Here is a 27,840-nt window from a genome sequence, read left to right as displayed (position 1 = left end):
TTAAAACTTCATAAGTAAACTTAGTATATTAAGTAAGTACTTTCATCCAGTGGGGTTGAATAACACTCAAAGTAATCTACTGGCACAAGTATTAAAATGAGACAAGTTTCAGAATAATGTTTTTGATTAGCTAATAACTGTGTGTAGATTAACGTGTCCATCACGTTCAGTTAGCAGAAAATGAAAGTAAACTACAAGTACCTTAGAACCGAGTACAGTACTTAAGTAATGACTACTTTTACTTTTATGATACTCTCCGTTTCACAGTCGCGATCAGGTGAAAGAATGAAACACAAACTCGTTGTGTTTCCTCTGGATGAAACGAACGTAACCGCAATAACAGGAAGTTTGATTGTAGCTTCTTCTCCAGATGCTGTGAATGAGTCACAGAGTCAGATGTCATCACGTTTCGTGTCGTATGTTTGGGTGTGTGTTACCTGACATGAAACTGCTGACAGAAACTAACCGTCCTCGAGATTTATGCTTGATTTTTTATTTTTCTACTTTATGTTTTATTTTTAAATCCTTCAGCGGTATTTTTGCACGTTTTTAACTCAGAAAAGACGCGAGAAAGAGAGAGAGAGACAGAGAGGCAGCGAGAGCAGGTATGGCACAACAGGCCGCCGCATGACTGACATTAATGAGGTCGGAGGTGTACGCGGGGTTGGAACGAGCAGAGGACGAGGAAGTGAAGTTTGACTTTTGAATTACGCAGAAATGAGCGAGTTTTGTTTTTCCAAGCTGAAGAGAAAAACGTCTGTTGATAGATTTTCTAGTTTTTGTGCGCAGATGCGCCCAAATCCGGAGACGCCGGTGGCACTTTTACGCGCAGGACTTCTGTTGAGTTTATTTAGTTTGCGCGCCTGTTTGGGTAAGATGCCTGACTGTCTGCAGATCACACGGTGACATAATGACAGTAAATAGCGTGTCTCCTTTTTGTGTGCAGATGACAGTTGTGTTCTGGGGATCGTGGGACGGCCAATGTCTCTGCCTTGCGTTCTCCCTGAGTTAGTCAACTCCGAGAATGTCACCATTGAGTGGATGAGAGACAGTGAGTTGGTACTCAGGTCGGTATGGAAGCCCGATGGAAGTGTGGAGACATGGAGCAATAACAGAGTCGCAGTCCCAGCTGACGCTCCTCTGACTGGAAACGTGTCTTTAAACCTGCCAGCGGTTCGTCCCGTTGAAGACCAAATGTCTTACAGCCTTTTCATGGTGTTAGGGAAGAATCAGAGCGCCAGGCTGTGCACCACATGCCTCAGGACAGCAGGTAAGTCCCGCGGGATTCAGGGGGAAGCAGAAGAAGGATATTTAGAAGTCCAGTCTCTGGTGGTTGGTGGCAGCCATGGCTGTAAATTTTGTCGGAATGAGGACACATTAAAAGCCGTAAATTTTAAGCACGAGACACTTATTTTTTGTATTTTAGGGATTTTTTTAATTAACAAAATTGAACGTTTTCTAGATGTGTTTGTGACCAAAGTCTCTGTATTCATGCACAGACACAACATTCAGGTTCCAGTTCAATATACGTTGCAATATAATGCAGTGAGTGTTTTCTTTTAACTTTGCACCAACACAGTTACAGACATTATTTATTCTTCTTCCCTCTTTGCCTGAGTCCAGATGGGAGTTTAAAGAGTTCTGAATATAATATAAGGTCACGTTTGTTGCTTGTTTGCACCTGTTTACATCACTGGTAGATGATCTTATCATATAAACACCTGAATTGTAACAGTTCAGATGTGTTTCAGCAAAACTCCTGCACATTTATAACATGCCACACGTGTCTGTAATGATTTGTAGGTACCATATGTAGTTAGAAGACTATAAAAAACAATAAACTGCTGCATGAAAACATTCACAATCATATTGTGGGAGTGTTGGAGGCATTGTTTCCATGATGAGTAATGTCTTAATGCTTTCTCTAATCCCTCAGCTTCTTTCATGTAATTACTGGAGGAAAAGAGATTCTAAATATTACTAAATATAGAATCAACACATGTTTGCAGCCAGTTTCAGCACCCCAAAGCTGGAGAAGGAAGAGGCAGTGCAGGGCGATGAGAAGGTCTTCCTGTGTCACTCCACTGGAGGTTATCCCACACCTGCAGTGTACTGGCTCATCAACGACAGCGAGGAGCCCCCCGCAGGGTCGGTGAGGACTCAGATGACATCACTCCCAGACAATCTCTACAACATCACCAGCCACTTGACCCTCAACATTTCCCACGACTCCATTGTGTCGTGCATCATTGATAACCAATCTATGAACCAAACCGTGATGTCAACCTGTAAGTGCAGTCATTAGTGTTCAGACACAGCAGCACGATTCTCCTTATCTGTGAAACTCATAGTTAAGCAAATTCTGCTATCAGCTGGTTCCCTGTACTGGGTAATGTCACGTGTCTGACTGGTTTGATATTAATTAACATTAGCAAACCAGTCCAGTTTTTATCATCTTTGAATTTTTGAAAGCTCTAGTTTAACATGTAAAGACAGACAGTTTTGTGTTTTGTTTTTTAAATCTTATCACTTTTGGATCAATCAGTTAATCAATCAGTCAAAAATTTAAAAAGTCACCTTGACGATGTACATCTTTTAAATACAGTTTATGGATTTGAACTCTTTGGATTTTAAATCTTCTTCTTTAGTGTTTTTTTTATTGCAGGTTTTTTTTGGAGTCAGGTGTTATTTATTTATTTACACTTTATTTATTGGCCTTGGCTCTATGGCACACTGAAAACATTTTTACTATTGTTTTTTCCTGATGATTGCTCAGATGGAGTGGAGGCCAGGCCTGTGACGAATCGAGCATCGTCGGCCATGTGGATGTTCAGCACAGGTCTGTGTGTGGTGGTTGGGATCATGGTGATAGCTGGAGTGGCGTATCAGATCCACCTGGACAAAATAAACAAGAGGAAGAAGGAAGAGCACAAACAACAATGGAGAGGTAAGCAGATCAATGTGTTTGTTTATCAGTGAATTTAATAGAAAATAGTGCAAATAGTTAAATCAAATATTTGCAGCCTTTGCCGTTAGACTGGAACCTGTGGAGTTTTTTTTTTTTTGGTGGACTTTATGGAGAAATTATGGAAATTATGTTTTTGCTACTGGGAAAAATGCCCTGATAAGAGGCTCTTAGCTTCTATTTTTATATGAGTCTGGATGAATGTTTGAGCATGCTGTCATGCTGCAAAGCAAATCTGTGCCTCCTTTAATAGAGCTGTAAGACGTGTGCCTGAGATCACAGCATTAGGAACGTCTTCTGTAAGACGTCACACAGAGCTGGATGTAGAAAATCACACCTGACATCAAGTGTTTAGAGCAGTTGATTTATTTATACATAAACTCAATGTGCTTAATGATAAACACATAAAAACCTGTGAAGGTTTAAAATACCTTAAGGCAGTGAAAACTTCAAAATAAAACTTTACAGAAAAACTACAGTGTTGAGCGCGGCACAGTGATGCGGTGATTAGCACCTCATAGCAAGGTCGTGGGTTAAAATCCCACCTGGGGCCTTTCTTTGTGGAGTTCATGTGTGGGTTCTCTCAGAGTACTCTGGCTTCCCCCCACAGTCCAAAGACATGCAGTTAATGGGATCAGGTTAACTGGTGATTCTAAACTGACCGTGACGTCTGTGTGTTCCCTGCCTTTCACCCTATGTCAGCTGGGATTGGCTCCAGCCCTCCGTGACCCTGAATTGGATAACAGAAAGAAAATGGATGAGTGATGAGCTGCTGAATGGCAGCCTGTGTGAACACAAAAGCTTTTGAGTTTTGATCTAAGGGCATCTTGCTGTACTGGGGCCCAAACCATTGAGTTTTATGAACTATTAAAAGGAATTTTAAAGGGAAGTTTATACTGTGGTGGGAGCCAATGAAGTGTCTGTACTGTACTGGAGTAAAATGCAATTTGAAAGAGCTCATTGTTAAGCTGATGATTTGGAGACCCTGGAGCAGTCTGAAGTCTGAGCTTTTCCCTCAGCAATCACTTGTATGCAAGCTGACCTCACTGTATAAACCTGTTTAATATGAGCATCCACCACTTTTAAAAGTATTTATATGGCACATAACAAGAGAAAGTATAACAGCTGTCAGGTTGTTTGTTGTGCTTTTGTAACTTGTTTATTTGTCACCATCAGGATACAAAAGACGGTATCAATTCAGGTTGGAAGACGAGTTGATGAACCAGGAACAAAGGGAGACGGATGTTTGAGCCTGACGGTCACTTAAAAAACTGAAGCCACAGAGCACTGATGTGTAAATATGTTTGTTGTAATTACCATTTAAATATACAGTTTTTAAAATACTGTACAAGAACAATTCTTGGTGGTTGTTTTGTTTAGGTTTTTTTTTTTTGAACCTATTTGAAGATTTAATAAAGACTTCCAAAATGACACCAAGCCCTCTTTTACTTCATAGATCTATAAGGCGTACGAGAGGTGAATTCATATTTCTTTTACAGTAGAAGAAAGCTGCATTGGATTTCAGGTTTGTTTTTTATTCTTGAGCACTGATTCAGAAACAAAGAAAGCTCTGAAAACAAACAAGCGGCCAGTCTTCCCATTCATCTGTAACCAGAAATGATAAATGAGTCACTGCTCATCAAAAAGCTTTTAACTAGATCTGCACTGGATACAAAAGTCACAGCTTTTAATGCAAAGTTTCTTCATTCAAGTTATCTTAAAACAGCCAATCAGCGACTGTCCAGCTGATTCTCATGTTTCCCTCTGCTGGACAGTGAGACAGCGAGCTGCTGCAGGCCTGCTTCTCTCTTCAATCCACTTTAACAAGAATCACATGGATGAGACTTTACAGGATCCTTTTGGCTCGATTTGAAGAGCTGGACCCGAGGTTCAGAGTTCAGCTCGAGCCTTCCTGCACTGACGTCACCGCGTAGAGGTCGTCCCGACGCTGAGATGTGATCGGGATCTGCTGCCGGATGTCGGCCAAATACTGCAGGTCTGAAAACACGCGACACATTTAGAGAGAAGACACAATCACAGCAACGGCAGAGTAAACACGAGCACTGTGCAGTAACTGCTGCTGTGCCAGACTGAAATGCTTTCTCTGTTTTACATTGTCAGGTCTTCATTTTTTAGTATTATTCTGTAGAGGAAATCATTAAAGCAGTGAACTAAAACTTCTTCTCAGAGCAGAAATTCATTTTTCCACTTTCCTCACCAGCTGATCAAAGATTACATAACTGTAAATGACTTTCACATTCCACAGAGACAAGCAGACTTCTGCTTTTCCTCACCGATGTCGGCATAAATAACAGCTTCCTCTGGTCCAGCCTTGGAAATGACTTCCCCCCTGTAACAACAGAATTATTCACAAATCAGCACAAGAAACGCTCCTTTAAACTTCCTCACAGTTGATATTTTCTTATTTCATTTTTACAAAAAAGTATTGAATAATTTATTCTATGTTATAAGAGCTAGTTGTTGTTTTTTATTTTACATTCATATAGATTCCCTGCAGGAAACACATTAAAACTTTAAATGCTAACGCACAGTTAAGCTTTAAGTTTCATCTGTTTTGTACGGTCATGACGTAAGCCGTCGATTCTTCACAGGCAGGCAGGGACGTGTCGCTGGACACTTTTCAGCTGACGACACTTTCAGAGTTGATGAGTAACTCTTCAGACCTCTTGGTGACACTCACTCGACGTCAGCAGCTGATGCCCGTAGAACAGGTTAAGATAACAAACTGCTCCCAGCACACAACCTCCGCTTAAAGAAACACGTCTGTTCCTCAGACAGACAAACAAAACCCACACATGACAGCAGAGGAGCTGCAGGAAGGTTCAGGTAACACGACGGGGTGGAGTCCTCAGAAAGAAACTAAACACCTGGAAAAGCCAAAATTCCCAGATGAACTTTAAAGCTCTTTGGTCGCGCCTGCCAACGTGAAATATTCCCTCAAGCCGTTTGTGTAGCAGCCAAGATCCAAATCAAAAAACCACCGTGGGCTATTTAACCTGCCTCCTGTTACCCGAGTTACACTTTACATGGTGTGCATGGCATCCGAACAATAAACGGCTCAGCGTAGGAAGGCTTCACTGGATTTAAACCTTGTGACAAAGTTTTTAAAGCTCATGAAATACAAAGTTACAATGAATTTGCGTCTGAAAAAAAGCTGCTTTTCAAGTTTGTCTACTGTTCCTACTGGAGTTCCTCAGCTTACCCAGAGACGGCAGTGAGATAAACTCTGACAACAGCTTGCTGATTCTACATCTGTACTCCACCCCAACTGCTCTACATTGTTAAAACCCTGAATTCTTCTACTTTTACGGCCTCAAGTTGTCCCTCTGAAAACTTTAACCGCCTTATCACGCCCTGCATTTTTGATCTTGTTTTCTTACCACGGGTTCACGACGGTGCTGTGACCCCAGGCCACGTAGGAGGCAGCTTCATCTCTGGCAGGTGATGCTGTGGCCACATACACCTGATTATCAAGCGCCCTGCATAAAGAGACATTAAAATGATTCGTTGCAGATTTAAACAGCAGCAGATCTCAGTTTGTAGTCACTGAGCTCTCGTCATGCTGCGTTTATTATTCAGCTTGTGTTCATTCAGGCGTTCTTGTGCCTTATAAGTAACATGTCTGGTTAACGAAAGCTCAACCCTCAGATCAGATATGTGGCTGAAAGATGACTCTAACATGTCTGCAGTAAATTATTCTTTTGGGAGTGGGTGACTATGACCCTCAGTCTGACCTCCCCCTCTGCAGGAGCTCCCAGTGGGCGGGGCCTGTGGTCATGTTGAAGGCTCCGGGGTAAACCAGCAGCTGACAGCCTGAGGACAAAAGCGCAGTCCAATCAGCTCTGGGACATCACAGGAAAACAAAATCTAAACACTCCTTTCAGACGCTTACCCTTCCTGCTGTAGAGCTGGGCGAGCTCCGCGAACCTCATGTCATAGCAGATCCCAACACCCACTTTGCAGAACGCTGCAGGAGGAACACATCAGATCAATGTATGCTCATCCAGACTGCGAGGCAGAAAGCCAGAGTCTGCGGCTGTCGCTCACGTGTGTCAAACAGCGATAAACTGCTCCCCGGGCTCAGCGTCTCAGATTCCTGGAAGCGGATTCTTCCGGGAACGTCGATGTCAAACAAGTGAATCTTAGAGGAGGAAAGAAAAAAGATGAAGAGGATTCATCTCTGCAACTGACCACACACTGTATATGACCCACACATACCTTCCTGTGTTTAAGAATCATCTCTCCATCAGGGCCAAACACTGTACAGGTGTTGTACAACTTCCCACCATCCTCCTCGGGAATGGATCCTGTGGATGATGACGAGTTGTAAGAGCTTAAAAACTCCAGAGGTTTCAAATGAAAAGGCTCTTGGACGAGAGAGACGGATGTCATCACAAACATAAAGAAGGTTCAGTTAAGACCCCAATGACCTGGACAACTGGAAACCTACATCGACATAATGAAAAGTAGTTTGAACTGAACTTGGATTTAAAGTTATCCCAATCTTCTTAAACGATGACCACGCTTGGGTGGCAAGTGGCCCTGTTACGATCATTACCATCTCCATGTGTTTATCCTCTGACAGAGACACATGAAAGAGACACGACAACCAAAGAAATAAATCTTTGGGAGAATTCTGTAAAACCTCGTCACCTGCTGTACTTTGCACCCAGCATGACGACGGAGAAAACTTTCAACTCAATGCTTAAAAAAAAACAGGACTTCAACAGGTCAGATCGCCATGTCTATTTTTATACTGTCCGTGGTGAAGCCCATCAGTCCATCCTCTGCCTGAGACCAGCGCCTCCCCTCTCCTTTCTTCTGATTGGCCACCTCTTGGAAACAGAAGGTTTGAACAGCAGAGATCAGTCTTTGTGACATCGTACTCATCCAAGAGTTAAAAAAAAGTCTTAAACCTGAGGTTTTATCTCATAGGATTACTTGCACATACACCGACCTCGTGAAACGAAACCTTGAGCTTGTTAGTGCGATGGATCTGTTAAAAAGGTTTCTGATGGAACACTTAGAGGATAAAACACGGTAGAGTGCAAGCAGCAGAGCAGCTGTTTTCCAGGAGTTAAACATGCAAAGTTCTCACTATTTTTCCTACAGTTTACCCAGAAACAGATTACATTTTCCACATCGTCTTGACAACCCACAGCAGGAAACACAGTGGAGTTATATATCAACTCTACTACTGGTGAGCTTTTAACTCTGAGGATCTAACACCACAGCGTGATACACACAACTCTTACTGTAGCTGAACTACATGAAGCATCATCAGCTCCTTTACAGTAACATTAGAAGGAACTTTAATGTACTCTATGTAATAGCTTTAAATCCACGGGTGCTTTCACACCTCCCACCAGATACACCTCGTTCTCCTTTGCTGCCTCCGACAGCACCTGGGTGGATTCTCCTGGGATGTTCTCGGCATATCTGGAGAAGAAGCTGGTCCCATATGGAGAATTGAAGCATTCCTGTGTTAACGACAGGGAGATCATAAGCTCATAGGGTAAATCTGAGCAGTCCAAAAAGGCAGGTCATCTGAGGGTCCTGTGCTGGGAACTTTTTAGAAATATTTCATTCCTGCACTAACGGATGTCCAGAAAAGGGAACAAACAGTTCATAAAAACACAAAGACGACACCGCGTTAATGGTAAAGCGCCGTCCTCTCAGGGGACACGTCTTTTAAATAAAATCTACAGCTGTATTTGTCCCCGGACACTGGCTTGTTTAGTTGGTTGTATTTTAAAATAAGCACTTCAGACTGCTGACAAGCAGCCGTGAGGCGCCCTTCCTCCTCCTCCTCACCGGTAGCAGCACCACTTTGCTGCCCTGTCCTGCAGCCTCCCTCACCAGCCTCCGGGCTCTGCTCAGGTTGTCTGCTTTGACGCTGCTCACCTGCAGCTGAACCACCGCCAGACGGAACTCTGAGGAAACAAACACGGAACTTCAGCGAGTGACGGAGAGCCGCAGGCTTCAAAACCGCGCTCAGCGATTTAACATTAAACTGCGAAACACGGAGACCTCTGTACTTACTGGACATGACTTTGGCTAAAGTAGACATGTACACACAGGACTATCTGCTCACTACACCGCGCCACAGTCCGGTCATGTGATTCCGGGTGGCGGATTGGTTTTCAAAATAAGAGACCTTCTTGATTTAACATAAAAAAATAAATAAAGAGTACTAAAAAATATTGACTGTTTTGAAATCGAAAGTGTTATTTTTAGGTGAGTTGACAATATAAATTTAAGCTTATGAAAAACTGAGGTCGTTAAACGTGAAGATTTAAGGCGGTGTAACGTCACAGGGGGTGGGTCGATTCAGTACAAGATCGTCATTATTATTCACTTTTCTGGTTAATAAACAATAAAAATGATGTAAGGATCTCAGTGGCTCTGTTCAGTAATAACGTTCCTAAATATAACATGTATTTCCAAGTAAAAAAAATAAAAAATAAGATGAACTAGCATTAATGAACCTCAGCGATTAAAAAATAGGGGGATTACTCAGGGTACACAAATAGTGTCAAACCTTCCACTGCAGAGAGAATAGCTAAGCTATATATAGGAAAGGAAAAACAAAAATATTCAAAAGGAGGACTGTGACCCTGTTTGAAGTATATAAAGGATTAAGATTTTTAAATGTTTTTTCTCTGGACATAAAACAAATAAGTTGCTTTTTGCTTGCTTCTTGTTTTTTGCTTATTTGACTAATATGATAAACTAAGAAAAATATATTTTGCAGAATAATACTAAAGTAAATGAAGAAAAAATTAGTGTGGGCCATGATTAAAACCACAATTAATTTTGTTCAGGTTTTGAATAATTTTTAGTCAAAGATTTAAACAGCAAAAAAAATTAGGATGAGAAATTTTCCTCCAGGTTGTTAGAACAGGGGCGTGTCCAGAGGGGTGGCATGGGGTCATACCACCCACCCCTGCTGTCTTACTGACTTACCAACGTCTTACAAAGTCAGCACAGGCAGGACTCACGGAGAAAGGTAATTTAGTATACATGCTTACAAACTTTTAATGTTTCATTGTACTTGTACTTTAAGTAATTTCACATTACATTACCTTCTACTTCTATTGGACAATATTTTCAATGCAAATAACGTACTTTCTACTTGATACTGTTCATCTTAAGGCTGTAGTTTAATATTTTATTTTGCAATACTTTTGTTAAAGCCTTGAATTAAGGCTGAGAGTTTCACTTCAATCACATCTTGTTTACAATCCACTTTGCTGTACAGAAAAAATTAAAGTTAATGTCCAAAAACCTTTGGTCACAACTGCATGTCAAATGCTGTTTCACAATGAGTGTGTCCAAACGTGCAGTCAAATAATCTCCATTTATTAAAAACAGAAATGCTTAGAAAATAACAGCAGTACAGTAAGGTGCAAATTACATTTGAGACATGTTGCATTCTGGACTAGTGGTTGACAGCCTGATCCAGTGATGTTACAGAGAATGTAAAGACTCCCAGTCGAGGATGTTCCAGTCAATGGGAAAATATCAGAAAAGCACAACAACGCATGGATTACACAGGAATGCTTCAGACTGGAGGGAGGGTCGGGAACAGATTTTGTCTTGAATTCTACTTTGCTCATAGTTTAAATGTGCTTTTCAGTCTGAGAAAGGGGCCAATGCCCTCTGGGCTGAAGTTTAAACTGCAACTGTCACACTGGAGGTCTCTGTGGGAGGCTGAACACACAACTAGACTTCAAAGCAAATAAATAAGCAGGAAGAAAGCAAGAATGAGTCCAAGCAGATTTCATGACTAAAGAATAAGATACGGCGATCGAGGGGGGCGTGGCAATTCTGAAACAGACCAATCGCACATTAGTGTGACACCCATGTGGAGCTGTTAAAGCATGCAAAATAAAACCGTTCAGCCGAACCTTAAACACCACCGCTCTACGAACAGAACCGCGATTTTAGAGGATCTTCACGCCACTGCTGGTGCCCATATCGCACGTCACAGGCATGAGGCCGAAGGCAACAGTGGCAAGCAAACTGAAACTGCTCAGTATGGACTGCAGACTGCTTAACACAGTATATGGTTTTAGCTAATACATGAGACAGACAGAGATATATATTTATATATAAATATGGATGCACCGATTATGAAATTGGATACTGATGTTACAAAAAAATTTGGCTGATAGATGACGTTTTTCTTTTTCCTCTTATGTTGCCTTTTTCCCAGGGAAACAAATCTTCACCCTGTAAAAATAATTTTTATTTTTTTAAAGCTTTTCATCACTTTGGAAATTAAGTCAGCACGAAAAATCCTGTGACAGCACAGATGAACACTGGGGCCTGTAAGTGGGAAACATCCATCAGAAGTCAACAGCGGCCCATTTATCAGTGTAGTCGTGATAACTTCACATCAGCGGTTCTCAAACTTTTTGTAGCACGCCTGCCACTCAAAAACATGAGACGATCAATAGCAATAAAAAAAAATCTAATCTGAATTTCAGTGAAATAAATGTCACCACAACCACACCAAACTCTTGTCTACTTTTATACTTTCAAAAAAAATCATACTCATCCACGGTGGATTAACCCCATGTTTCCCCCCTGGTCATAATCACCTGTGGATCTGTGCACCACAGTTTGAGAACCACCTGTGCTGCTCTTCTATTCTGTGTGGACAGAAAAGTTGTTCATGTGGGTCAGAAATGAGATCAGCTTTTTGTGCACCGTGAAAACCGTCTTTAAAGTGGACTTCATATGCTTTTACTTATTTCCTGTCATACACGAATACTAAACATATGAAACATGGCCACACTTTCAAATAATCACATCAGCTATGTCCGCGTAATCCCCATAAGCCCAAGCTCAGACTTCCGACTGCTCTCAGGGCTCGGGGTTACACACTTTGACTTGTATGATGTCAAAGAGATCACATCAGTGCTGTTCGGGGGCCAATCAGAATACAAGTTGCCTTAAAAGAGGAGGAACTTTAGACAACAGATGAACTGAAGCTGGAGGACAACATAAATAAGGATTATTCTGCACTGCCAGTCATGCAAAGCTACTCTAGTTGAATCCAAAAATAAAAATAGAGCTGCAAATGAGCATATCAGGTCCATTCCTTTCAAACCTCTGCAGCTCGTTAGTGTGATGTTTTCATTCTCCCTAATGTTTCAGCCTTCTGGATATAATTTACTCATCGGGGGAGCGGGGGATGTCATTCACATGGTGAATCTGACTGGGACGAGAAAATACTGAGGTGCTCATAATGTAGTCCAGAAAGGCTTTCTGGGAGCTACATCAGACTGCTATGAGATGAGGTTAATCAATTTTCATAAAACCAGAAAATCAGAAAGAAGGGGAACTTCAAACCTGGCAAAGTTTACAAGTTTCACTGCATATTCTCTCAGGATATGCTTTCAAAATGACATTGCAAAGGTCTGTATACAGAGCAGTTTACACAATATATATATACACATTACATATTTATAAACTAACCGCCAAATAGTTTATATTTAAGGCTGCCTGCTGGAAAAGTAAAGTTATCAAAAACAGTTACTGCAGTAGGAAATCTGCTTCATGTGCCAGTACTGCTTTTCTGGGGTGGGGGTGTGCATTGTTATGTCCGAGCTGGCTGACTCATGCTGACCAGATGATCGTTAAATCTACGCAACATGTTACGAGAAACTCAATACTGCTCACATCAAAAGAATGGGTCATCATCAAAATGCTCAGGTGGAAAAGAAAAGGTCAGTCACGTGTGGATGAAAGAAGTTCGCCACTGGTCGGTCAGTACGCTACGTTAAGGCCAGCGGGAACTCATCAGAGTGGAGCTCCTCTGTAATGAGATCCCCTTTTATACTAACAGTAGAGAAGAACATACACTACAACCAATATTTCTTTTTAAATAAGTATAATATAATGGTTGGATGACAGCGGAGCACCTAAATATTTCAACACTCGCAGCCTGGCTCACAGGTCTGCAGTCAGCAGTGTGCCCACATGTCCCAAAGACAGACACACGGGGCTTCACAGTCAACACTGCACTGGGATCTGTCCAGGAGGGAGAGTAGATTTCACCGGCGGAGCCTCTTCCTACAGTTTGTATTAATCTCCCAAAACGAGCTCACCACCACCATTTATGAGCTCTCCAGGGCATCCAGGACTTTCATGATCTGCTGCTTGATGACCTTCGTGGCATCGCCCGCATTGGGAATCAAATATCTGAGACAGAGAAAAAGACATTAGCTGAAAGGGAAAATGTTAATAAATCGTAAAGCCACTACTTTAAAATTCATGTCTGATTAGTTTTTCATCTGCGTGCAGACAAGCACCTCTCAACCACTGAAATCTCCACTCCAGCTGAATTGTTGGTTCCAAACTTGAACGTGATCAGCTCTGGGTGCTTCTTTTTGGATGTGATCTTCACCACTGAGTTCAGCGCTTGTCTGGACTGGATGTAAGCAAAGCCCTTCCTTGTGGCGATCTCCCTCAGGCAGTACATGTGAGTGGCTGTGATCAACAAATGACTGGAAACACAAAAGAAGAATCAGTGTTAGGAGTTAATGTTTAATAAGTGGCCGCAGCGCTTGCTTGTTTATTCGTTTCTCATTGCACATCGAAGCCAAACTCGTCCACCCTTGGACCAAGGCCAGGAAGATGGTGAAGGACCTCAGCCATCCCAACAACAGACTGTTCTCTCTGCTGAGGTCAGGAAAGCGATTCCGCTCCCTGAAGACCAACACAGAGAGACTGAGGAGGAGCTTCTTCCCGCAGGCGATACGGTCTCTCAATCACACCACCACACAGTACTGACCCACACATATGGTTCTTACACACACACTGGACTTTCTGGACATTGTTTTCACTTCATCACTTAAATCACTTTAAGCATATTTGCACTGCACAAGACATAATGTGGATTGCACAACATGGACATTATTTCTTCATGTCCATTTAATACTTGCACAGCTGCTGTTATTGTGTTATATATATATATATATATATATATATATATATATATATATATATATATTTTTTTTTTTTTTTTTTTTTCTTTTTTCATTCATATTCATATTTGCCAGTACCTGGGGATCCCGCAGGCGAATGGGAACCATGAAGAGGCCGCTACAAAAGCTGTGACCAGGTACCCTGCTGGGGTAATAGGCTGGCCAAAGGAGGAGATAGAAGCCACTGACATAAAGACAAGAAAGCTCCTTACCATGCATGGAGGGTTTCACCCCAAGTCCAGCACCCTGAGGCTGTACGCTAAGCGGAAGGAAGGGGGCCGGGGACTGGTGAGTGTCAGCACCACAGTCCAGGATGAGACAACGAACATCCACGAATACATCACAAAGATGGCCCCAACTGACCGAGTGCTCAGTGAATACCTCAGGCAGCAGAAACCCAAGAAAGAGGAGGGAGACGAGGAACCATCATGGAAGGACAGGCCCCTGCACGGTATGTACCACCGGCAGATAGAGGAGGTGGCTGATATTCAGAAATCCTACCAGTGGCTGGACAAAGCTGGACTGAAAGACAGCACAGAGGCACTAATCATGGCAGCACAAGAACAAGCTCTGAGCACAAGATCCATAGAGGCTGGGGTCTATCACACCAGGCAAGACCCCAGGTGCAGGCTGTGTAAAGATGCCCCAGAGACAATCCAGCACATAACAGCAGGGTGCAAGATGCTAGCAGGCAAGGCATACATGGAACGCCATAACCAAGTGGCCGGCATAGTGTACAGGAACATCTGTGCCGAGTATAACCTGGAAGTCCCGAGGTCAAAATGGGAGATGCCCCCAAGGGTGGTGGAGAATGACCGAGCTAAGATCCTGTGGGACTTCCAGATACAGACGGACAAAATGGTGGTGGCTAACCAACCGGACATAGTGGTGGTAGACAAACAGAAGAAGACGGCCGTAGTGATCGATGTAGCGGTTCCGAATGACAGCAATATCAGGAAGAAGGAACACGAGAAGCTGGAGGAATACCAAGGGCTCAGAGAAGAGCTGGAGAGGATGTGGAGGGTGAAGGTAACGGTGGTCCCCGTGGTAATCGGAGCACTAGGTGCGGTGACTCCCAAGCTAGGCGAGTGGCTCCAGCAGATCCTGGGAACAACATCGGAGATCTCTGTCCAGAAGAGCGCAGTCCTGGGAACAGCTAAGATACTGCGCAGGACCCTCAAGCTCCCAGGCCTCTGGTAGAGGACCCGAGCTTGAAGGATAAACCGCCCGCAGGGGCGTGCTGGGTGTTTTTTTTTTTTTTTTATATTTTATCATACATTCTTATATATTTCTATACTGTGTATTTTGTTGTACAGTTATTTTATTTTCAACTTTAATTTATATATTTTATCTTATTTTATTCCTTCCTAGTTAAATTTACCCTTTTTAATTTTCATATTTATTTCCCATCTTATTCATAGCCTTTTCATTTTTCTTTAGGTCACGAGCAGTTGTGTAAGCATTTCACTGCATATCGTACTGTGTATGACTGTACGTGACAAATAAAATTTGAATTTTGACACCCAGGGAAGGATGTCAAAAACTGTGCTCAAGAAGCCAAAAACATACTTTCACCTCAATGGGAAGCATCACGATTTCAGTGAAGAAAATTAAATTATCAAGAAATGTTAGTCATTCACATTTTCTCCTCTTCTTGCAAAGACATACACTTTACTTTGAAAATCCTGAGAGTTCCCAGGACACTTGCAATGAGTTTCTTAATATTCAGTCGATTAATAGGGCTGTGCAATACGACCAAAACCTCATATCCCGATATCAGACATCTATCGTCCGATAACGATATAAATCACAAAAATGTAACATTTTCTGTAAAGTCTGTGAATCTCGGGCAGCTCGACTTGTGTGAAGTGTTTCCAGCTGTGCGTCATGTAGCTGGAGTCGAGTGTTTTAACCGATGCATGAAACGATACATTTTTAGACATAAGTTTTAACGGCCGCCATTTTCTTTGTGAGTATTTATTACACGGCGTGCTGCGGGGAAAAGCCTGTTCTAACGTTTGAGTCTAAGGTTTATTTTTTAGCACCTGGCGGCTCTTTTTTACTTCTCATCCGTAAATAATCTGCTCTTTCACGTGATTCAGTTTATTTTGAAAAGTCTCAACGGGATCTTGAGCTTTATTGTGAAAGGTTTACGTGGAACATAAACAAGCGGACACGCGAAGGTGTTACCGTCGTTGTTGCTAAGGACAACACATAAAAACAGGCGCTTGTCCGTCAGCAGTGTGGTTATATAAAATATAAGAGGAAGAGAGAACTTTAAGAAATGAATATAGCCACTACAGTGACCATCAGAACCATGACAAATATTGCTGTAAACAGTTTATTTTGCGACACCACGAAACAAACGACAGCGTAAAATGAAACGATAGACGTTTTTATATCGTCGTCCGATATATATCGTTATATCGAACAGCCCTATCGATTAATGCTGTCAAATATAGTCCAATGCAGCAAGACATGTGGGATGGTATTTTATAGCGCAGATGGATAATGATCCAAAGCTTCCTGCAAAGCCAACCCAAGAGTTTCTGAAGGAAAAGAAATGGCCAAGTCAGTCACGTGATCTCTTTTCAGTTACTGAAGATAAAACTGAAAGCAGAAAGTCCCATAAACAAGCAGCAAGCGAAGGCAGACGCGGTAGGCGTGGCAGAGGAAACACAGGATTTATTGATGTTCATGGGTTCCAGACTTTATCCAACTATTAAAAACAATCCTTGTATTTAAACGTATGTTAGCTTGTTCAATTAATTTGGAGCCTCTGAAAATCAGGAACTATGTTCAGGAAGCAGTGAAGCACCTTACCTTAGTATTTAAAGACTTCAACCTGCCCTTATTATGGCTGCCATGCAATATGCTTCAAGGTCACTGTACTCATTTAAAACGTTTCCTAAACAAAACTGACAGCTTACCTGGGGAACATGTGACCTGTTTCTTTCACCTCGTTACATGGAATATGATGTTTTACATCAGGTTTGTTTATCCAGGTCTGAATGTTGACAATCTCCTTCCGGTCATCATCAGATATGGAGGAACTGTCTATCTCATCTGGCAGGAAGATCAGATGGAAGTAATCATTTTGTTCTTCAAAATAAAAGCCCTCACAATGCTTAAATATTTCACAAAATAATACCCTCTTCTAATTGTAATCTGTGTTAGCTGTAATTTTACCTGTATCGTACTCTTCTTCATCAGCAATACTGAACACAGGCTTCACTCCCCGGTAAGGTTTGCCGACGCGGTCGCTGCTGCTCACATGCCTGATTACAGAGGGCAACAAGGCAGGTCAGAGCATTATAGTCACACTAGATAATTATACATTAAGTGCATTAAACAGTTTGCACACAAACATCAATGGCATGAAGACCTCCAGCCTGCAGTAAAAAAAAATATTAGCCCACTACTGCCACAGGTTGTGCTGTTAAATACAAAAAGGAAGAGGTTAAACGAGACATTTCTAGCTCGACATCTGGGTTACAGATTAGTGGTTGTATGATATTCAGGGCTATTTAAAGCAAATTATAGTTTATTTTATGGTTTTGCATAGCCCTGACTATCATCTGAAAGAACTATAATGAAATGGAAAGACAGACTTTTCAGTGCATCTCCAAGCAAACAAAGGTGAAGTCAAAGGCCTCGGTGAGTTAGACTAGAAAACGACGACCTTGTGGATGTAAAGATGACTCAATGCTTCCTAAAAGGCTGGAGCAGCTCCGACAGTGCAGACAAAACAGCAGTTTTATGTTGTTAGTGAAAGCATGAAGAGAAATTCTAAGAAACGGTATCTCATAGACAGCCTGCTGCCCGTACTGTATGGGAACGTGTGGTGTTGTTACATGAGTGTAGGCAGGTGTAGGCGGAGATGCTGATACTAAGCATGCGTTAAAAGTCTCCAAAATCCTGGGAGTGGTGCGGGTCTACAGCCAGTGGGCATGCCAGTGATAAACATCTGGATGTTTGGGAGCTCTTACCGATCTGGAATCACCTTCTCTGGCCAGGGTAGATTGAAAGATATTCTATTATGGGATAAGGCACAAGGAACTTAATTTCATGACAGGAAATATGGAAAAGCAAATATGGTGTTTTCAGTCAGGTGTAAATATGCACTAAACCCAAACTAGCAGGATGTCAAAAAACGGTAAATTTGAACTGTTCTGGTAGAATTTCATCTGAAGAGGGATCAGTTGGCTCTCAGAAGGCGCTCTGGTACTTTGGTTTTTAGTATTTGATATGTGAGAAGAATCACAAACTTGATTTTTTTTCAGTGTTATAATATTAATTTGCATTCTGTTATTGTAGCGAACTGTATGATTTACACAGAAAATTGAGAGTGTGTGTTGCAGTGTGAGCTTCAGTGGTGAATGTTTTGAGGAACTAGTTTCTCACCTGTCGACGGGGGCAGAGGTATTCTCAATGAAGCTGATCATCTTCTCCTTAACATTGACCGACTTGGACTTGAGAGCAAATGTCATTTTGTTGACCAGGGACTTCACACCTTTGCTGTCTCCAGGGCCGCTCAGAGACTCTCCCTGTATTCATGGAAAAATGTAACAATCCGTGCCATCAGACAGAAGATCTCTCTTAACACCTCCAGTGTGGAGCATATTGTGATGTTTATGTCCTTTATGATAAAGGGGGTTGGCTGGCTCCCCTAACTTCTTACATCTGCTGAGCTGAGGCTGCTGTGAGATCCAGATGTGCTGACAATCCAGTGGACGTACGAGGAGTCAAGCCCCTCGACGTTCATGTCTACCAGGTGCTGCTGAAGAGCTGGAAGTACACGTGTCTCTGTGAATTTTAGCTTTCACAATTTTCTGTACTGCAGTTGTGACCAAAAGACAGATATATAAAAATGTGGATGTGTACAAGTTTCTCAGAAACATATCTCTCTCTATCTATCTACCCTATACACATACATATATGTACAAGAAATGAATATAGTATTTTAACTTTATTTCATGCTAAAAAAATGATGATGGATTTGTCCAAACAAGATCCTGACAAATCACTGACAGCCACTGCTGCATCACCTCACCGATGTAACCATTACAAAAACTATAACTTACACATACACGCAAAAATAGGCCTCTCCATGTTCATATTACTTCTCTGTGTGTATGCAGACTAATGTGCTTGTCAGTATTGTCATTTTCCTACTCACCCATAAAACCTCCTTTTGCGATGCTGACATACTCTTTGTTTTTCTGTAACAGAAAGCTTGAAATTAGCCGATCTGCTAGAATATCATCCATAATATTGCAACACAAAGATCACAAAATCATTTGTTTTGCCAAACAAGGTCACACAATTCTCATTTTTCCAGTTAAAACTTCCAGTGATTACTACTTTTTTTAAAGCATGAATTATAATGACTTTCCTGCTTCTGCTTCGTTTATTTTATTTTATAAGCAAACAGAGATTTTGACAGTTTGAAAAAATCTAAAGGAAACGTTTGTAATCGTTATATATGGATCCCACTTTCACAGCTCACCTGCAGGAAATGTGCCAACACCATGTTCATGTACATGTCTTCCTCTTCTCTCCCGCTGCCCATGAAGCACAGGTGCTCTCCGCTGGCGATGGACCCCGACTCTAAAGACTGCTTCTGTGTCTCCAGGAGGGACTTCACAGAGAGTGCAAACTCAGATGGGTTCTGGAGCATCTGTAAGAAGACATAAAGCTTGTTTTATATTCGTTTACTGCAAATATATTTTTCAACAAATCCCTAAAGCCCCTGTCCCTCACCAGGTCTGAGTCCAGGTGGAAGGCTGTGGACAGATGGCCAGCATTGTACTGCTCTGCAGGCCGGCAATCCACCACGAAGAAACGTACCCCATCCTAAAAAAAAAAAAAAAGAAAAAGTCCAGTTTCCTCACATCCTCTTTCTTCCTTAAACTCACAGGGCAAACTTGAGAACAGTTAATAATTTCCCACTCAAAGTGTCACTGACCTGCTGCAGCTGGTTTGCCTGCAGGATTTCAGGGACAGACACAGGGAGGCACAATGCCTGACTGAGGTCAGTGTCCTCCTCTTTGAGAGCCACCAAACTGCTACCAAACAGATTCTGATTCATCTACAGAAACAGACAAAGGGAAACAAACAATGAGGTTTTTTTAGATGCTGCCGTTGTCTCTTTGTTTATATTCAGCACTGCTCAGTTTTTATTTGCTTCACCTTTCTGAGCGACAGAGGGGTTTTGCTCTGGTAATACTGGGCCAGTGAAAACAAGTCTTCAATGTCCTCAGACTCCAGGAGAGAAGGAGACGCTTCCAGCATTTCTGGGATGACATTTTTTTCCCCCACATTTAATTACATTAAAAAGACGTTCAAAAACTGTACAAATGAGAAGAGAGGAACAAACTCACTGATAATGTCCTCTTTGCTTTCTCCCTCTTGTGTAAGTATGGTCTCTCTGAGGATACAAACAAAAACAAACTTTCAGAGCTGGCACAAACAGCCACAAGCTGGATTATCTTTCTGGCTGCATACTTGGCATTGACGAGGATGATAAGCATGAGAAAGAAGATGAGAAAAGGGTCCGCCTGCTGGAGGTACGAGTCCCACAATGTCTGGGTAACTTCAGGAAGGCAGTGGCTTGAAAACAGACTACCCAGCTGTGGAACAGAGACAAACACAGACGCATCGTTTGCCATGGCCACATGAAGAGCAGTGTTACTTGAGCTCTAGAGCTGCACAGGTGGAGAACAGCTGATGAAAAAATATGGAGTAAATGCATGTGAACGAATATCACTTCTGCAGGGGTAAAAATGCTGGTACCAACTTTTATTTCACCAAAATTGAAGCTGTATGCCGTTAATTGTTTTTGACTGAATCTTTTTCTGAAATGGGGCAAAAATGTTGTAAAACTTATTTAACATGAGGCAACATACCCAGTTGATGGCATAGGAGTCTGGTGTGATCTTTTTGGTGTCCAAGAACGAGCACAGCTCTGGCTCGTGATACTGCAGCAGTAGTCTGTACAGGTGGAAGGGTCGGCCTTTGGGCACACAGTCCCTGAAACGGGAAAGCTTTTACAGTCAAAGCCTGCGTGTCTGTGTGAGTGGGGTGAAGGGGACAAGGAGGCTGAGATGACTCACCGAGGGATGTATTTGTTCATGATAGCATAGAAGCAGTTGTAGAGGTCGCTCCGGGGTAGATGAAGCCCCAGCAGTGGTTTGAGCAGGTGCGGCCAGCTGAGCTCAGGGGTGAAAGTGATGTTACGCGACTTGCAGTAGAAAGTGATGACTGACTCAACGTCGGACACCATTTCACTCCTCTCTTCCTCTGACACTGCCAGCTGGTCTAAACATGGGACACACGGAGGGGGTCGGCAGTTTTAGTTATCTTTTCCAAATAGGTCAAGTTTTTTTTTTCCTATTGATGCATTAAATGATGTCATTATTATCAGATTTCTATTCAATTGAATCTCTCCCCATAGTTTCACGTCAGCATATAATCTAAACTTGTGACAGCTGTTCATGCTCACAGCTCCGTACTCCTTTAAATAAATGACGGGACTTTTGGTTTGAATTTCAAATTAGAGGAGGGTGTGACAAAGACTGGAGGGGAGGGGAGCTATTCTACTGAACAAGAAGGGAAAAAAGTACAAAGTTAGAGCAGGCTAGATGATTCACGAGGCTACCCCGATGGTATAACTCCCCGTTTTTTCTATCTAATGTAGGAAGTGGTAAATAAACTCCTCTGCATCTCTTCAGCAGCAAGAGTGCTGCTCCACTGAGGCATTTTTGCATTATGGAGGGCGGACAATGCTACCACAACAAGGAAGCGTTAGTATCCTCCCACACCAGCATCGGAAACTCACAGGAACATGATAGGAAACTGAGATTAGGGAGAAGATTTAAACCTTTAAAGAAAGTATTTTTAAACCAAACATAACATTTCTGGAGGATCATCAGGGCTTCAGAAGTCTTAGCAGTAGATCACCAACATCACACAGGCACAAACTCTCATATTCAGCCCATTAGCAGCGCATCATATCAGACAAGAGTTGCAATAAGATAAACTGCAAACAGCAGATCGATGTTATTACTAAATACTTTGTGTTTTGTAGACGGTCGTCTCAGAGCCAGCTGCACACAGAGACCAGTGCTATTAGTCCAGAGCAACTCTATTTAATGAAAATGAGCTTTTAGTTTCTTTTCTGACTTAAAGATAAGGCCTAACATGCTTTATGAGTTAATAATCCAAAGAGTTCAAATATGTGAATTTTATCCCTAATTTTAAAAATAAATCTCATCTAAGCCGAGCTTGTTTTTCCCCCACAAATATCCAACTTTAAACTCAAACAGCCTATAATTTTTTTTTCTTGAATTTTAGCCCCTTAACCTCACCAGCCAAACCCAGTGGATCTTAAATGTTGAGATATGGAGCCAAAAAACAAAATAGAGCAAAATTCCTGACACAAATAATGCACTGACTTTTACTGAACTAAAAATTTATTCTCAAGTTGGATGTGCCAGAAAACACTTGAGAAACTCACTGCAAATCCAAAAGTCAGGACTGTGTCAACGTATTCAGAGGCACTGACATTTACTCACCGATCAGCTGCTGACTCCGGTTATGAATGAGCTTCTGTTCTGGTAAATCGAGGACACCGTCCCAGGAAGCCAGGCTATCGCCTTTTCCGGAGACATTGAGAGCAATCTGCAAAAACAAAACAAGGATTCAGTGCTGAGCACGGGGAGAAAAGGAGACCTGACATTCAGGAAATAAAGACTGATCTGCTATAAGTGGCCAAAATCTCACTGCACTGATGGACAACAAATTCATACACATGAAGAAAATACTGTAGAAGCTGCTGATATTATTTTTGGAACATTTTGAGAGAAAAAAAACGAAATTAATTTTAAAAAAAATCTCTGCACCCTCTAGTTCAGCGGTCCCCAACCCCCGGGCCTCGGACCGGTACCGGTCCGTGAGTCGTTTGGTACCGGGCCGCGAGAGTTGAGGCTCAGGTGTGAAATGTCTGGTTTTCAGGGTCTTTATCGGTTTTCAGCGTTATTTTGTTATCGTTTTTATCGTTAACTCGGTTTTCCTGGGCCTTTTCACGTGTGTTATGAATAAATCTTCTTTTTTTCGGTACCGGTACTGGTACAGCTGCAGAGCGATGAACAGGTAAAACAGGCTCCAGATCTCAATGAACGTGGCACGCAGCTAAAGCAAATAATTGTTTTTGTTTTGAAAAGTAACAAAGTGGTAAAGATACGTTTCTTCATGTCTCCCTTAGGGAGGCCATATTTACTCACCGACAACTTTGAAAGTTCATTTGATATCTTTAGATTTTTTATGAGCAGTCATTTTCATACCTCCAGGCTGTAACATGGAAACCACACGATTACAGACTTTTCATTCTTTTCTTTTTTTTCAAACACACAACCACAGAGTTATCAAGTTGAAGCTGCAGGAATGAGAAGACCATAGTGAACGCTCCAGATTGCAGCATCTGCTTTGATGCGAAGGTTGTACCAGTGTGTTGTGTTAAAGAGAAACCTGACCATGAAGGGAATGCAGGTGATTAACTGGTCAATCTGCGTTCCCACTCTCACTTATGATCAGAATGAGACTGCAGATACAAATGGTAGAAATGAGCTTTCTTCTTTTTTCCTGCTCTAGGGGAGCTTTTTGAGGTAATCTGGGCATCTGACCAGGATACCTCCTGGACATGTCATATGTTTTAGGCATGTCCAACTAGGACATGACCCTCAGGCAGACCCAAGACTCCCGGAGGAGCTAAAGAAAGTGACTGGTGAGGAGGAGGTCTAGGAATTATGGCTTAGACGTGCTATCACAAAACAGACGCCCACTCCACAGAGTTGTTATATTCAGGCTTGTGAAACAGGTTGTTTAAAATCAGAATCCATTACTTTGTTTTGGTAAATGGAGTGCTTAGCTTTAAAAATAAATAACTATTATATAACATATCAATCAAATGTAAATGTCTGGCCCGTGATATTTTTTGTCATTTCACGTGTGGCCCAAGTGAATTTCAGTTTATAGTCTATGACTTATACGATGATTAATGGAGCAAAGTGCAAATTTTTACTTTTAGGTCCGAATGTTTTCAGAATTTGACACAAACAAAACTACACCTACTTTATTCTCATTTTTAAGGTTTTCCTAAAGTGAAAAAAGAAATCTTGCATCTGCTCTCCTGCACTGATAAACACTTTGTGTTTGATTTGACTTTAAGCATTATTTGAACTTTTTTATAATAAACCAAATTATTCAATTTTATGAGGTGTAAAATTAAAGGCTCTCTGAACTTTACACAGTGACTAAAAGGTCTCCTAATGATATTATCAAACAGCCTATTATCAGACACAATAAACATCCCATTCAAAGCTGCTTTACAACTGGGTGCAGCCGATGACGTGTCTTTTCACAGGCTGGTATTTTGTATGCGAAGCCAAGACGAGTCAGTCACCTATAAGTAGCATCATTATTGTCATCCACATGCTTGACATACAATACTGACTCTTGTTATGTGATGTAAGACATAACTGAAGTCTTTTCTTTGGGTGTGCCAATAAGGGATGATCCAGTCTACTCACACCTTAACGTAAGAATGCTTGCCTTCTGTCCACAGACGTACAAAGTATGTTGTACATGTCCAATAACTGTTTGAAACCACAATCTAACTGCTGCAACGTTCTCACCTTCCACATCTTGGCCCTGTGTTCAGCTGACTGCTCCTGGATGGTGCCCCTCTCCATCTCCATGTCTGAGCCACCAGAGTCAAGAGCGTCAATGAGATCCTGGTCCCTGAAGAGTAACGAACGGCACAGTTACAATCCCACAAAATATAAAGATAAAAGTTCATAGGCTGAAAACAAAACATAAGATTTGAAGAGTTCATTTTAAGGTAAATTATTACACCAAGGTTCAGAGTAAACCCATGCAAAGGCTCACTGATGCAGAAACAATATTATTACTAATAATACCACTATAAACGACAAAACTGCCAATCTTCAAAATTGTGCTGTACTGTCCAGCACTACGTTTTATTAAGTTCATACATCCATCTTCCCGAGGGGGCTGCAGTGTATGTTACAGAGCAAGAGACAGGTTGCTAGTTTGTCGCAAGGCTAACAAAGACATACAGACAATGTTTACACCTATGGGCAATTTAGAAACAGCAGTTAACTGGTGAAGCGAGAGTAGTAATCACACAGAGAACATGCAAACTCAAAGAAAGACAGGGTCAGATGGTGGATTCAAATCCATGACTTTCTCGCTGTGAGGCAACCGGGTTAACAACATGCATTATTATTAACTTCATATTTAACTCAATCATTATTCACATCTGAGTAATTATGTAAATTATGTCAGCTTTTACTAAATGCCCTGTGTTGTTTATTGCTCTTAATTTACATCTTAATCCTTTTTTTAAAATACATGTTAATTTAACTCCGCATACAGACAGGTGACAAACTCAAGAGGAAAACAATACAGCAACATCATAAAAGGGGGCATTCACAGCTTCCCTGTGAATCTGTGTGTTGGTTCTCCAAATCTCCAAAGAGATGAACACCATTTTTAGATATTTCCTCATCTGACGTTTTGATGAAGCCGGAGAAGAACAATGTCTAACGCATTTGTTCAAAATCTCCGATGATTGTATGTACACATTTATACATATGTATAAAATCCAGGTCACTTTTATACTCATGGAACTCCTCAGTGACCCGTGCACTGTGACAAATGGCAGTGTCACAGAAGAGGTCTTTCTTAACAAAGTTTCACGATAGATCTGAATGGACACGCACCATTCACACCAACAGAGCTACCAGAGCCCTCTCTGCTGGTCTATCGTTCAGGTTTTTCCTTTAATCTGACACATGAAGACCTCTTTCACGATGCCAACCATCTTAATGGCAGCTGCTTTAAAAGTTTTTAGATATAACCAGCACTTTTCTATAAACTCTTTTCTATATTTCAGAGTAAAATAAAACTGGAACAACAGAGTGAGGCTGGGGTAGATTAAAGGGAAGCGGCTGTCCGCCTAAATATTAGCTGTCCGGCTAACATTGCTACTAAACTTCCCACTGAGGCAGAGAAACCGATAAAAATGTAGACTTCGTCACCGAACAGACTTAAGAGCTGTTATTTTATCCGTCTGAGATTTATCGACCGTTAATTTATCAGAACCGGGTTAGCTAATTGTCATGTAGCTGGCTAGCTGGTAAGCAGTAACGTCACCAAACTCCAACACTATTTTAAACACAAAAACTCATCTTTAGTTACTTTACACGGAAATCTGCGACAGAAATCCGACGCGACTGTCTGACAATCGAGACAAAGGCTCCGAAAATATTGACTGAACAACAAATTGTCTCACCAGCTGCCCCGAAGAGCTTCCTCCACGGCATCCGCCATTGTTGTGTTGACGGAGACACGTCAGATGTCGTCAACACGCGCGTTATGCGCGGTGACGTCACCGAACAACGAGGGGTCGAGATTGACAAGTGAAATCAAAGTGCGATAAGAAACTGATGAGAAAACTACTTGTTTGCTTTGATTTTGGGCGCTAAAAGTTAATAATTGATCAACAAACAGAGAAAAACAGAAAACATCATCAACATGTGCTGACCTCAGAGTTTAATCCCAACAACCTTCCTGTGTGATGAAGAAACAATTTACACACAGTGACACGATCCTAAACGTGGGTCAAAGTTTGTGTTTGTGTGAGAAAGTGTGGGACACATCACTAAAGTCAGGAGTCAGAAATTCTTTATATCTCACTTAAAACATAAACATATGCAATCGATGCAAATAGGTTATACATTTGGCTCTGATCGTGTGAATGACAGTTATTTTTATTTGAATGTAAATTTTCCTAACTTCAGATAATCATAAATGGAAACTTAAGTTTGTTTTTTAGATTTTGTGTGGTAGTCTTTGCATATACATTATAGTTGTAAGTATTGTTATAAATGTAAACATGTTTTTTAAATAGTTTTCCTTGTGTGCACCACAACAGCTGATTTTAAATTGAACAATCAAGACTTGTTTGAAATGTTTGTAAATTAAAGCCATTGCCAGAGGATTAGCAGTAATTGTACAGTCGACTTAGGTTCTGTTTCATGGAAAAGTGAGGCCTGTTCTCTTGTTATTCTATAACAAATAACAAAGCAAATAAAACCTATTTTCAAGACAAAATTACAAAAATTGTGTCATGCCCAAATACATATAGACCAGACGACATGAATATTTCTTTTTTCTAATGAACTAATAGTTAAATATTATTTATTCTGCTGCCCATCTTTTCATTTTAGTAGCAATGCATTCACAGATATATATTTTTTCTTGCCAGCATCTGCAACACCTGGAGCCAGATCCTTGGCAAACTGTCAAAGTTGCTGTCACAGCTTTACACAATAAAGAAATATAGAAAATTTAATACAGAGTTTGTAACATAAGTCAGTATTAAACTACTTCACTGTTATATCCTTACCTCCCAAACAGCTGTTCCTAAAATATTTCTGCACAGAGAGCAAACACCATCACACATTTTGACTCGAATAATAACAGAAAGTTGCTCTTAATGAAATGTTAAATTGGATATCTTGTCTGGGGAAATATCACAGTGATGTTTTTTATCAATCCAATGTAATATCAGTAGGATGTCCTGATATCCAGGAGCTGCTGTCAGTGGTCAGACATCCAAATATTTTAGGGGTTTCAACTTCGTCATGGAGCAGCAGTCCCAAGAGTCCACATTCATATTTATGGTGCCAGAGCTTTACCCTAAAGCATCTGAAAGGTCACGCTTAAGTGTTTTAATAGATTAGCAATTTTAAAATGGCCCCTCAGAAAAAG

General features: G+C 41.4%; 3 protein-coding genes across 5 annotated transcripts; 1 reads left to right on the top strand and 2 right to left on the bottom strand.

Annotated features, from left to right (window-relative positions):
• The first annotated feature begins 389 nt into the window (after positions 1-389).
• LOC146693037 (T-lymphocyte activation antigen CD80-like) lies at positions 390-4,597 on the top strand. Of its 2 annotated transcripts, XM_085433371.1 has the most exons (6): positions 390-871; positions 947-1,270; positions 2,010-2,288; positions 2,777-2,947; positions 4,142-4,259; positions 4,422-4,597. In XM_085433371.1, the coding sequence occupies exons 1-5, from the start codon at positions 718-720 to the stop codon at positions 4,213-4,215; spliced, it is 1,002 nt and encodes a 333-aa protein (XP_085289497.1). In that variant the 5' UTR covers positions 390-717; the 3' UTR covers positions 4,216-4,259; positions 4,422-4,597. The 2 variants fall into 2 exon arrangements, with proteins under 2 accessions (XP_085289497.1, XP_085289498.1); XM_085433372.1 differs by lacking the exon at positions 4,422-4,597 and having other exon boundaries at positions 390-605; positions 4,142-4,243.
• nit2 (nitrilase family, member 2) lies at positions 4,347-9,109 on the bottom strand. Its single transcript, XM_085433373.1, has 10 exons — positions 9,029-9,109; positions 8,801-8,919; positions 8,346-8,466; positions 7,205-7,293; positions 7,034-7,127; positions 6,879-6,953; positions 6,721-6,799; positions 6,367-6,465; positions 5,260-5,315; positions 4,347-4,963 (listed from the first exon to the last, which is right to left on the bottom strand). The coding sequence occupies exons 1-10, from the start codon at positions 9,054-9,056 to the stop codon at positions 4,863-4,865; spliced, it is 861 nt and encodes a 286-aa protein (XP_085289499.1). The 5' UTR covers positions 9,057-9,109; the 3' UTR covers positions 4,347-4,862.
• A 1,218-nt stretch (positions 9,110-10,327) lies between these two features.
• On the bottom strand, positions 10,328-26,442 carry tbc1d23 (TBC1 domain family, member 23). 2 transcript variants are annotated; one of them, XM_085433367.1, is made up of 19 exons: positions 26,360-26,442; positions 24,678-24,783; positions 22,560-22,665; positions 21,099-21,303; positions 20,892-21,015; positions 20,491-20,615; positions 20,367-20,413; positions 20,176-20,279; positions 19,952-20,074; positions 19,747-19,839; positions 19,493-19,663; positions 19,163-19,205; positions 18,665-18,771; positions 18,388-18,530; positions 17,973-18,017; positions 17,173-17,261; positions 16,914-17,049; positions 13,309-13,503; positions 10,328-13,198 (listed from the first exon to the last, which is right to left on the bottom strand). In XM_085433367.1, exons 1-19 carry the CDS (start codon positions 26,395-26,397, stop codon positions 13,114-13,116), a joined length of 2,085 nt encoding a protein of 694 aa, XP_085289493.1. In that variant the 5' UTR covers positions 26,398-26,442; the 3' UTR covers positions 10,328-13,113. The 2 variants fall into 2 exon arrangements, with proteins under 2 accessions (XP_085289493.1, XP_085289494.1); XM_085433368.1 differs by lacking the exon at positions 17,973-18,017.
• Between the last annotated feature and the right edge of the window lie 1,398 nt (positions 26,443-27,840).

This window comes from Copadichromis virginalis, linkage group LG15 (assembly GCF_057382275.1).
Source record: "Copadichromis virginalis isolate Kocher_CV1m ecotype Utaka linkage group LG15, C_Virginalis_male_GT1.1, whole genome shotgun sequence".
Lineage (NCBI taxonomy): Eukaryota > Metazoa > Chordata > Actinopteri > Cichliformes > Cichlidae > Copadichromis > Copadichromis virginalis.
Note: the sequence above shows the minus strand (reverse complement) of the source record. Positions and strands in the feature narration are given on the sequence as shown.

Coding starts and splice junctions, on each gene's coding strand:
- nit2 (XM_085433373.1), bottom strand. CDS start 9,056: ATGTCTACTTTAGCCAAAGTCATGTCCA. Junction 8,467..8,800: donor GCAAAGTGGTGCTGCTACCG/GTGAGGAGGAGG, acceptor TCGTTAACACAG/GAATGCTTCAATTCTCCATA. Junction 6,466..6,720: donor GAGCTCCTGCAGAGGGGGAG/GTCAGACTGAGG, acceptor CTCTTTATGCAG/GGCGCTTGATAATCAGGTGT.
- LOC146693037 (XM_085433371.1), top strand. CDS start 718: ATGAGCGAGTTTTGTTTTTCCAAGCTGAAGAGAAAAACGTCTGTTGAT. Junction 1,271..2,009: donor CACATGCCTCAGGACAGCAG/GTAAGTCCCGCG, acceptor ACATGTTTGCAG/CCAGTTTCAGCACCCCAAAG. Junction 2,948..4,141: donor GCACAAACAACAATGGAGAG/GTAAGCAGATCA, acceptor TGTCACCATCAG/GATACAAAAGACGGTATCAA.
- tbc1d23 (XM_085433367.1), bottom strand. CDS start 26,397: ATGGCGGATGCCGTGGAGGAAGCTCTTCGGGGCAGCTG. Junction 20,616..20,891: donor ACTCCTATGCCATCAACTGG/GTATGTTGCCTC, acceptor TCTGTTCCACAG/CTGGGTAGTCTGTTTTCAAG. Junction 18,531..18,664: donor GCAGCCTCAGCTCAGCAGAT/GTAAGAAGTTAG, acceptor CCATGAATACAG/GGAGAGTCTCTGAGCGGCCC.